Genomic DNA, 12087 nt, shown 5'->3' with positions numbered 1-12087 from the left:
ACCGTCAATTGGTGATGACAGACGCACCCAAATCTGGTTGGGGGGGGGGGGGGGGGGGGGGTGGTCTGGGCAGATAGAGGAGTTTGCAGATCCTGGTCGGATCGCTGGACATTCCTGCACAGAATGGAGTGTGGTAACCAGCGGTGTACCACAGGGATCAGTATTAGGTCCTCTGCTATTCCTAATCTACATTAATGATTTAGATTCTGGTATAGTAAACAAACTTGTTAAATTTGCAGACGACACAAAAGTAGGAGGAGTGGCAAACACTGTTGCAGCAGCAAAGGTCATTCAAAATGATCTAGACAAGATTCAGAACTGGGCAGACACATGGCAAATGACATTTAATAGAGAAAAGTGTAAGGTACTGCACGCAGGAAATAAAAATGTACATTATAAATATCATATGGGAGATATTGAAATTGGAGAAGGAATCTATGAAAAAGACCTAGGAGTTTTTGTTGACTCAGAAATGTCTTCATCTAGACAATGTGGGGAAGCTATAAAAAAGGCTAACAAGATGCTTGGATACATTGTGAAAAGTGTTGAATTTAAATCAAGGGAAGTAATGTTAAAACTGTACAATGCACTAGTAAGACCTCATCTTGAATATTGTGTGCAGTTCTGGTCACCTCGCTATAAAAAAGATATTGCTGCTCTAGAAAGAGTGCAAAGAAGAGCGACCAGAATTATCCCGGGCTTAAAAGGCATGTCATATGCAGACAGGCTAAAAGAATTGAATCTGTTCAGTCTTGAACAAAGAAGACTACGTGGCGACCTAATTCAAGCATTCAAAATTCTAAAAGGTATTGACAGTGTCGACCCAAGGGACTTTTTCAGCCTGAAAAAAGAAACAAGGACCAGGGGTCACAAATGGAGTTTAGAAAAAGGGGCATTCAGAACAGAAAATAGGAGACATTTTTTTACACAGAGAATTGTGAGGGTCTGGAATCAACTCCCCAGTAATGTTGTTGAAGCTGACACCCTGGGATCCTTCAAGAAGCTGCTTGATGAGATTTTGGGATCAATAAGCTACTAACAACCAAACGAGCAAGATGGGCCGAATGGCCTCCTCTCGTTTGTAAACTTTCTTATGTTCTTATGTTCTTATGTTCTTATGTTCTTATAAATGCGTGGAGTTGAGAGCAGCCCACGAGTGGCCTAAACGTTTTTGTATGCTTTCCCTCCTATACCGCTGCTCCCAGCTTTTCTCGAAAAGTCAGGTTAGAGAAAGTGGCCCAGTAGAGTATGGTTTTCAACCCTGTGCCAGCTGTTGCACGGCCAGGCCCGGGAGATTCCACTTCATTGGATGCTGGAAGGTCATCTTCCACCTTGAAGGTGTATTTAGCAGCTATCTCTGTTTGCCATGCCTTCGTAGATTCTATGTCTCCAGGAGTGCAATTTTTGGCTACCCGTTTCCTTAAGGCGCATGGTGAGTACGCCCTCCTCGGGTGACTCTTCTCCCCAAATGGAGCCTTGATATTATACTGGAGGCTCTCACGAAGGCCCCGTTTGAGCCCTTATACTCCATAGGGCTGAAGTATCTGTCTATGAAGACCTTCCTCTTGGCTATCACCTCCGCTAAGTGGATCATTGAGCTGCAGGCGCTGTCTGTGCACAACATAACACTACTGAAAAACCCCACTGAACAAACCTTTATTTGGTGTATTTATTTTGTTTTTATATGGAACTTCACTATACCTGGACGAGTTTATTTATACAGGTGATTACTGCACAGAATGGGGACTTAAAGATGGGTTCATGGGTTTTTTCAGCAATTTTATGTTGTTCCCACTTAGTTGTATTATGTGTATAATTTTCGTCACCTTTGCACCTTCAGAACCGACTGTTCCGGGATCTTTTTAGTGACAAAAAGAGGGTTCTGGGCCGGAACGGGTTAATGGCAGCGCGTTATTAATCTGTTCTGATTGCTAAAATATTCTCATCACGTGTGTGTAACTTTCTACACTGCTTTTTAAGGAACAATCAATACAATCTCGTTATCGAACAAGTATCAATTAGGAACAACTGTTTTAAGTGGGTTAAACAACTCAAAGGGTTCAATCGGTAAGAATATAATCTGCAGTTTCTCAGGCCTAACAGTGATTTTTTTTTTTTTTTATCGATCAACACTTATCATTGTTTATCCCTTGAAAAGCATTGGGTAAAACTGCAAAAATACTGTGCAAAAATAGCACTGTAAACTTCTGTAAGGGAAACTGCCAACCCTCTGAAAACTTGGTTGCAACTTTGCATAAAAATAACCATTAACAGTAAAACAATAAATTAGAACAGTCTGCATAGAAAAAAGAAAAAACAGTCAAAGAAATAAGATGCAAGTGTATTAATATATCAGTGTATTAATGTGTCAGTGTATTAATATATCAGTGTATTAATGTATTAATTAGTGTATGAATACACTAGTAGCCCTCAGTGCATTAATGTCAGTGGAACTGCTTTGTGTAGTCTGGGCATATACTTATAATGGACACTGAAAATCAGTACTTTATAAACAGAATACGCAGTAACAGAATTCGAAATGCTGTAGCTTATGTATGCGAACATAAGTACCTTAAATATAAACAATACAACAAGCTTAACTACCAAAGAACAGGAGTTTATTATTTATACAAAACACGCCCCGTAGGTCATACAATGTAATAAGTATTACCATTGTACGAATGTATATTTTCGCTAAATGTAATTAAAATGGTATACTTTAGACGTTTAAATTGTGTCAACAAAAACAGAATAAAATTAAACAGCAACTGTTTTTCCTGCCCGATGTCACAAATACCGCAGTGCTGTCATTTACTGTCCCTGATGTACCTTATTTGCGCAAAATATCCACCTTAGGAACAGGAAAACGGCAGATAATAAAGGGGGGGGGGCGGGGGGGGGGGGGGCAGTACTGTAAACTACACATTAAACGCAAAACATCTGCCCGTGGAACATAAAAACTAGCCTACCTAAAAAACCTAAAAAAAAAAAAAAAAAAAAAAAAAAAAACTGTACTGTATGTATTAAAAAGCACGCATTAAACGCAAAAGACACGATTCACTATGTAACACAACTTTTGTTCCTGGGTAGTAAGTGTTATTTCCTAATTGCTTATGCCTCAAAAGTATAGAAAATGGCTATTATTCCCCACAGACTTTGCTTTTGTGACCAGGACAGTGATATTTCAAAATATCACTATTTCCAATGGGAAAACGGGCAAATATGTGTCTTTTCGTTCACATAAAGTCAGAAAAAAACAACATATGAATCCAAATGAACATGTAGTTGTACTAAAGTAATACAAAAATGACTACAAAAGATTTAGAAGTGAGTAGTTTTGAGATTTACGATTATACTGTAAATACAGTATAATCGTAAATCTCGAAAAACTACCCATTGGAAATAGTGATATTTTGAAATATCACTGTCCTGGTCACAAAAGCAAAATTTGTGGGGAATAATAGCCATTTTTTATACTTTTGAGGCATAAGCAATTAGGAAATAACACTTACTACCCAGGAACAAAAAAAAAAAAAAATGTTACACGGTGTTATAGAACAGGACAACTGTACGCATTAAACAGTTTACACCTTATAAACGAGTCCTAATATAACCAGATTAATAATCCATTAAAACCCATGCTGTTTTGCAAGGACATCCTCCTCAATCCGTTCCAGCAGGATCAATGGAGTGCACCTATGTGGCATTAATTGACATATTTAGAACCCCGAAATCGTGTTGTGGTTGTGTTGCGAATGACCACGTCGCGGCGCAGACAATTTACTTTACATGAAGCCGATCTGAAAAAGATCCGCTTTTGTACTTTTGAAACAAATAAATAAATAAAAATGGTTTGATGATTTTGTTTAAAAGTATAGGTCTGCAATGGCTTTATTAGTACTACGTGTATGTTTTATTTTATTTAATTGTTTATTTATGTGTTTATTTAAATTATTTAGTTCTCGCTTTAACATGGGGGGATGAACACGAATTGTCCGTGGGTAGAACTGCAGACAGCTGTTTTTATGGTTTTATGTAAGATGTATAATTCAGTGTTTAAAGTAGTGGATGAACATACGAATACAATACAGTACAGTACCCTCGTTTAGAAAAGAATAGCTTTCATTTCAAACTTTAGCATCACCATATAAAGTAACTTATTTTGCTTCAAACAAAACCTTCTGAATTGTTTTATGTTACCGTATTGATTACATGCCGCTTTATAGTTTCCCATATACTGTACTTAACAAATTAAAAAAAAAAAAAAAAAAAAAAAAAAAAAAAAAAAAATCTGACATTTCAAAATCTAACATGAAGTGTTGTACTTCTGTATTATAGCTTCCGGGAGACTTTTGCGAGGTAATTTTGTAATTTATTGAATACATGATGTTAAATAAAATATCTAAATTATGTTCACAGGTTTTTGTTTTTTGTCTCAATCCTAAAATTCTAGGTGATGTAAAACTTTTGGCCAGAGCTGTATGTGATTTACTGTTAAATTGAAATGAGTGTATCCATGCAGTACTAAACCTTAAAACGCACATGATCATTCTAATATTACACGTCCTCCCTACTAGTATACACCGTGCGTGGTTTTCGAGTGCTGTTTCTGTTCATATTTTTATTCACTGGGTGCGCTGGACTTTTACACAAAAAAAGCTTCTGAAAAGACTCATCCAAGCTGATGTTTCTGAAGTGAGGAGGGGAAGCTTTTCATTGTTGCACAGGGTGCAGAAGTCCACAGGCAAAGACTGAACCCTGTGCAACACTATTGTTTCCCCACCTAACTTTCTCATCACTTATTTTCCAAAGTAATAATCAAACAGAACACGTGCACTAGGGTATAAAGATGACATCGCTCATAAATGACACGTTTACACGTTTTAAAAACCATTAATCATGAAGCCTGTCTCAGCCAATCAAAACACTAGATTTCACCACTTTCCAGTACTTCTTGTTTTGCCCTAAACGGTGTCTAAAGATGAGCAAGATAAGAAGAGGATCTGTCTGTTCTGAAGGAGCTCAGACTGAACAGGAGGAAATGGACGCCAATTAGACTGTGAGCTCACTGCCCCTGAACCGCAACAGTCTTTACAGGGTTAAACACTCTTTAAAAAACAACAACACTTTTGCAAAGATCAGAACTCCCTAGGCTAAGGACCCCCAGGGCTCAGGACCCCTGGGCTGAGGGCTTAGGGTTCAGGACCCATATTCCCCTCGCTAGTGACTACATTGCGTCTACAGCAAATTTTCAAGAGAATCCACAAATATTACAGTGCAATATTTCGTACTTACCTAACCATGGTCAATCAATTGTTGTGGTCACGAAGCTTGAAGAATCTTTGTAGCTGAAACAAGATTTTATGTATGTGTGTGTGTGAGTGTGTCTGTGTGTGTGTGTCTGCAATTCAAACACTGCTACATATAAAAATATTCTGTTGCAATCCTCTCTCTCTCGCTCTCTTGTCGTTTGCAGAAGTTATTCTTCTTTAGAAGCCAGTGAAATATTCAAAACTAAATTTGAACAGTGTACCAGCTTGTTTTTTACAAATGAGTGAAGTTTCCCTGTGTTTCTTTACAAACTGATTCTGTCTTCCTGTCTGTTAAAAGATTCAAAATAAGGTGGTTTCTGTGAGCGAGAGTCACGCCTGCCTCTGTCACAACGAAGACTGTACTTCTGCTTATTCCCTCTCTCTCTCTCTCTCTCTCTCTTCTAAGGGTCAGTCCTCCTCCAAATCTCTCCTCTTTCTCTCTCTCACAGTATTTTTGCACTTCTTGTTTTCCCATGGTTATACTACGAATTTACTATAGTTTACCATGATTTGCCATGTTTTCTTAATCTGCTTTACCGTACCTCTCTGTGCTTTATTTTTGTACCTCTCTGTGCTTTACAATTTATACTACGAATTTACTATAGTTTACCATTATTTATTTATTGCATTTATATAGCACTTTTTATACAAAAGTATTGCAAAGCACTGCACAGTACATAGCAGAAAAAAAGAACAAACCACAATACATTTGTATAGCATGTCACACATAAAACTGCCATAACTTCCCTGACAAACGAAGGCAGAGCATTCCATAATTTACTTCAATCTACAAGAAAAGCACTGTTGCTTTTGTTGACCCTAGGAATAACCATCAGCACTGCATCCTGTAATCCCAGAGTGCGGTTTGGAAGATACAGTGTCAGTAACTCCTACAAACATGCTAATACATTCAGGGCCTGTTAACAGCAAAATCATAAAATCAATTCTATACTGCACAGGGAGCCAGTGTAAAGAGGTCAAAACAGGGGTAATATGTTCACTTTTCCTGTAGAGTACTCACAGTGTCCTGAGACAGCACTGCTATTGTTGCCCTCTTCATAGGGCAGCTATAGAGACTGCTAAAAAACAGCTTTTCCCTTGTAAGACATGCATTCAGCTGTGTAGCATTCCACCCAGCTCTGCGTATTTCTTTACTATTATTAAGCTGAAAACAGTGAACAAATTCAACCTGAATCTTCAGCAGGGAGACAAGAAGTATGTGTGTGTGTGTGTGTGTGAGTGAGAGAGAGAGAGAGAGAGAGAGAGAGACAGAGAAAGGAGAGAGAGAGAGAGATGAAGAGAGACAGACAGAGACAGATACAGAGTGAGAGGGTTGGAACACAAGCCACAAGCATTGCAAAAAGGAAGTGTGCAGTTGAAAAACATCTACAGTTACAATATGTAAATAAACTGTGCATTTACACTACATGCTGCACCCTGTACAGAGCAGAAAGAACCACTTCTAATCCCAGTGTATACCCAGCACAATACCAGTATAAAACCATCACAATACATTACAATAACACCACAATACCAGTATAATATCAGTACAATGCCAGTACAATAACACTACAATACCAGTACAATTCCAGTAAAATTACTCCACAATACCAATATAATATCATTACAATGCAAGTACAATACCATCACAATACCAGTACAATAACTTCACAATACCAGTACAATAACCCCACAATACCAGTATAATGTTAGTACAATGCCAGTACAATACCATCACAATATCGGTACAATACCAGCACAATACTCCCATTCTAATCCCAGTAGAATTAGCAGAATTATTAGCAGGCCACAGCATCACCAGCAATGTCAACTTCACAAAGGATTGGATATGATCCTAGCTGGCATTATCACACAGTGGCACAGCAATGCAATGGTTCTGCATTACTGTATACTGAGGGGCCATGGCAGCACGAGTACAGGGCAGCTACAGTGCGGTAAGGCTGCCATTGTTAGAATAGGTCTTCAGTATGCTAACTGTACCCTTCTGAAATGATCTTCAATGGCAGTGCAGACACACACACACAGAGACAATGCAATGGTTCTGTGTTGTATTACATTGCATGCTAGGTGTGACTGTGTGTATTCAGCACTACACTGCACTGCAATGCTGCACTCACTTTCACGTGCTGTTGAGCATGTTCAGTAAGACCTACACTGTGTGTTTCCTGCTCTGGGCAGAACCTGGTTAAGAAGTCTTGAAGCCACCCTGCTGTCTTATCATTTTCACAAGGCCTGCCCCCTGCTGCATTTCATAACAGTGATCTGGAGCTCACAGAACCTGAATCACACACAGGCAAATATACAGCTAGGGACAAAAGTCTTGCATCACCTACAATTTCAGGATTGAGACATAATTAAAACAAAAACTATATGAACATCATTTTGATCTTTTACCTAATATCATGTAATTTATGAAGCACAATGAGTTCATTCTACAGGGTGATACAGTGTTTTTGTCAGAGCTGTGCAGACAATGCTTTTGATCAGACCTGTGCAGACAGTGCTTTTTTGTCTGAGCTGTGCAGACAATGCCTTTGGTCAGAGCTATGCAGATAGTGCTTTTTATCAGAGCTGTTAAGACAGTGCTTTTTGTCAGAGCTGCAGAGCTGTGCAGACAGTACTTTTGGTCAGAGCTGTGCATGCTTTTTCATGGCAAGCTGGAAACTACATCTGTTCGTTTTTCAGAACAGATAAGTTCCTTTTGCAATGTTCAGCTTCCGAATTCCAAAACTTAATAAGTGGAACTGCTGCATTTGCAAAGGTCAGCAGCATGCAAAAAAGGAACTTGACTTTAAATTTAGCAAACAGACACCAGACTATATGTGTTCTGGTGTTGATACTAGGCTGTAATCAGCATTGAAATAATTACATTGTAACTGCAGTTTAATATCACTAGACCAGACTGCACTAGAATTACATTGTAACTGCAGTTTAATATCACTAGACTAGACTGGAAATATATTTTAACTGCAGTTTAATATCACTAGACTAGATAATTACATTATAACTACATTGAACTGTTAAAAGATTGCTATGTTGGTCCAAATCCTCAAAAACTGGATGACATACCTGTTTCCACTAGAACAATGTGGCTCTAACTATTAATAACCACTATTAAGGTCCTTTCTCAATTTTTTTGGCCAGACTGTGTATATGTAACTGCAGTTCTCAAGAGGCTGAAAACCATCATGTCTGGTGTCATCATGTGGAGACATATACAATTAAATTTCCATTCAAAATATAAATATTTGCCGCTAACCACTAAAGCCAGCCTCCTCCTCCCTCCTCAGCTCTAATCACTGGGGACCCCCTCTCTGACTCCAACCCTGGTTGGCAGTCTGATTTGTTTCCCCAATTGGGAGGGGTTTCATCTGTAGAGACACAAGCTTCCTCCCCCTTTGAAACCTGCTTGACAACTACACGTGAGTCACTGTGTAAGTCCAATAGAAGAAGAGACTAGAAGAGAAGAGAACAGAATAGAATAGAATTGAATACAGACAGCTTGGTCCTGCTTGACTTGCCGCAGTGTACAGGAGGTAGAACAGAAATGATATCTTCAAGCTGGACCATTTCAAAAACTGCTTCCTCCGTCCTCCAGAAACATAGGAGACTCACCAGAAGCAGCAGCACGCCACCCCCTTGTGGTTAAAATTAATATTTAAAGCCTGGTGTACAGTGAGCTGAGCAGAAACAGCCATTGAGATCTCCCAGTGGAAGGAGGTGAGACAGGGGAGGGTGTGAGAGACGTGAGGCAGAGCATGGTGTGGAGGGGGGTGAGGAAGGAGGAGGATGGTGTCGAAGGGGATGAGGCAGGGGGAGGGTGTGGAAGGGGGTGAGACAGGAAGAGGGTGGGGAAGGGGGTGAGGCAAGGGGAGGGTGTGGAAAGGGTGAGGCGTGGGGAGGTTGTGGAAGGGGGTGAGGGAGTAGAGGGTGTGGAAGGGAGTGATGGAGGAGGGTGTGTGGAATGGGTGAGGCAGGGGGAGGGTGTGGAAGGCGGTGAGGGAGGAGGGTGTGTGGAATGGGTGAGGCAGGGGGAGGGTGTGGAAGGCGGTGAGGGAGGAGGAAGTGTGGAAAGGGTGAGGCAAGGGGAGGGTGTGGAAGGCGGTGAGGGAGTGGGAGGGTGTGGAAAGGGGTGAAGGAGGAGTAGGTTGTGGAAGGGGGTGAGGCAGGTGGAGGGTGTGGAAGGGTGTGAGGGAGGAGCAGTGTGTGGAAGGGCATGAGGGAGGAGCAGGTTGTGGAAGGGGGTGAGGGAGGAGGAGGGTGTGGAAGGGGATGAGGCCGGGGGAAGATGCGGAAGAGGTTGAGGCAGTGTGCGGATATGGAAGAGGGTGAGGCAGTGTGAGGATATGGAAGAGGGTGAGGCAGTGTGCGGATGTGCAATGGGGTGAGGGAGGGAGAGGGGGAGGGTGTGGAAGGCGATGAGGCAGGAGGAGGGTGTCAAAGGGCTTGAGGTGAGGCAGCAGGATGTGTGTGGGAGCAGCTTGGCTTCTCTGCTGTAAAAAGAAATATATTGAAATTCTGAGCTCGATTATTTACATCTCATTATTATTATTCAAATACTCCTTTCCAGGATCTCTCTCCAGTCCAACGGCCCTGCACCCCTCCCCTGCTTGTGAAGCCACAGTCTTGCCTCTAGGGGGCAGTTCACTGTCTTCATTTTCCACCACTCCCTGCATCTGTTTGTGATGTTCCTGTATTATAATCTGAGCCAGAAGAAACCTAGTAACCGGCTCCTTCTGAGTACTTCCTGATCCCAGAGCAATCACATGGGGGAGGGGGCAACAGAGTTCAATGTTCTCTGAGCAAATCATGTGATTTCTGTCAGAGCAGGAAGTACTCAGAAGACAAACACTCCAGTTCAAGAAGAAAGAAAGAAAGAAAGAAAGAAAGAAAGAAAGAAAGATGAACCATGTTGTACTTTTTTGTTGTTGTTTCTTCCAGAACTATAACAAGACGTCCTATATATTACAAGTAGGGGTAGGCTATGTCTATCCTGTCCTATCATATCCCATTGCAAAATATATCTTAATACATCTTGTTCTTGTTGTGAAGCTACACATGTTAACTTTACAAGCTTTTGTTTAAACAACCACCATGAACTTCCCTCTAGTTTAGTGATATTAAACTGCAGTTACAATTTAGGTCCACTACAGTCTAGTCTAGTGATATTAAACTTAATTTACAATGTCATTCAAATACAATTTAGTCTAGTGATATTAAATTACAATTACAATGTAATTATAATACAGTCTAGTGATATTAAATTGCAGTTAATTTCGCTACAACCACCCTTTAAACTGCCGGTTTCCATTTTCGAAGTTGTGTGACCAGTATGCAGTCTCCCTTAGTGTTTATTTTTAAAAAATTATGAACAGTAATAATTAGAGAAGCGAATTATTTCTCTGACTTACCCGCAGGACGGCATGTTGTCGGTCCAAAGCCTGGAAGTGCGTGAGTCGCGCCGCTGCCGAGTGGTTGTCCAGTGCAAAGCAATGCAGATCTCGTCAGGACAATGCGTGTACTGTATTAATAATCTTCGCTTGATATCCGCCGCGCTGATAACACATTCAATCATGTAGCCTGGGGCTGGATTTCAGTTTCTCTTTCTCTCTCACTCTCCCTTCTCATCCTTCTCTCTCACTGCCCCACTGTCCCTTCTTCCTCTCTCCCAGGTGTGGAAAGGTAACTCCACTCAGCTCTACAGAGCAGACTAACCGAATATGTTTGCACGGATTTCTCTGCCCTGGCCCCTGTAAGACACGAGTCCTGTAAAGTTAACAATGGTTTATTTCTCTCTTTTAAATTTTTAATAGCCTCTTCTCTCTCTCTCTCTCTCTCTCTCTCTCTCTCTCTCTCTCTCTCTCTCTCTCTCTCTCTCTCTCTCTCTCCTGTCAGAGAGAGACGACGACGGAATAAATTACACAAATAGAGAGAGGATACAGGACATTAAATTTTATGTAGATGAAGGAGGACGGGGGGGGACGGTAATTCTCTCTGTTTCTCTGGTACATTTTAATTTTACTGTTAACATGTTAATGTGAACATTTAAAATTTTTAACTCTCTTCTCTCTCTCTCTCTCTTCTCTCTCTCTCTCTCTCTCTCTCTCTCTCTCTCTCTCTCTCTCTCTCTGCCTGCCTGCCTTATTCCCTGTGTTTTATCTCTCTCTCCTATGTCCTGTAATTTAAAATAATCTACTTCCTCCTGCCCCCCCCCCTCCATTCTTCATTTCGCCTCATATACTTGTACTTGACCGATATGTGGTCTGAGGCTTTGTACAATTACTGTACATGTATGTACAGTACCGTGAAAAAGTATTTACCTTGACTGATTTTCTGCATTTTTGCATATTTTTGACATTGAATGTTATCAGATCTTAAACCAAAATCTAATATTAGATAAAAGGGACCCCAAATCATCCCCAAATCATAACACTACAACCACCATGTTTCACCGTTGGTATGAAGTTCTTACTGTGGAATGCAATGTTTGGTTTTCGCCAGACATAACGGGGCCCATGTTGGCCAAAAAGTTCTACTTTTGACTCATCTGTCAATAGAACATTGTTCCAGAACTCTTGAGGTTCATCCTAGTGGTTTTTGGCAAACCTGAGACGAGCATTTATGTTCTTCTTAGCGAGCAGCGGTTTCTGCCTACTTGCCATGAATCCCATTTTTGCCCAGTGTCTTTCTGATGGTGGAGACATGAACACTGACTTTAGCCGAGGCGAGAGAGGCCTGCAGATCCCTGGATGTT

The 12087-nt window shown here is 40.8% G+C and overlaps 1 protein-coding gene across 2 annotated transcripts in view; it reads right to left on the bottom strand.

Moving 5' to 3' along the window:
* Positions 1 to 11132, bottom strand: part of LOC121325953 (tyrosine-protein phosphatase non-receptor type 6-like) — a 32676-nt gene extending 21544 nt beyond the window's left edge. The window contains exon 1 of one of the 2 annotated variants that reach the window (XM_041269040.1): positions 10745 to 11132. In XM_041269040.1, coding sequence (XP_041124974.1) covers positions 10745 to 10908 — 164 coding nt within the window. In that variant the 5' untranslated portion in view covers positions 10909 to 11132. Of the gene's footprint in view, positions 1 to 5295; positions 5670 to 10744 lie in introns of those variants that run through there. The other variant, XM_041269041.1, reaches the window with a different exon arrangement.
* Positions 11133 to 12087: the final 955 nt, after the last annotated feature.

Source organism: Polyodon spathula, chromosome 13, assembly GCF_017654505.1.
Source record: "Polyodon spathula isolate WHYD16114869_AA chromosome 13, ASM1765450v1, whole genome shotgun sequence".
NCBI classification, from domain to species: domain Eukaryota; kingdom Metazoa; phylum Chordata; class Actinopteri; order Acipenseriformes; family Polyodontidae; genus Polyodon; species Polyodon spathula.
This window is presented reverse-complemented; position numbering and strand designations above follow the sequence as displayed.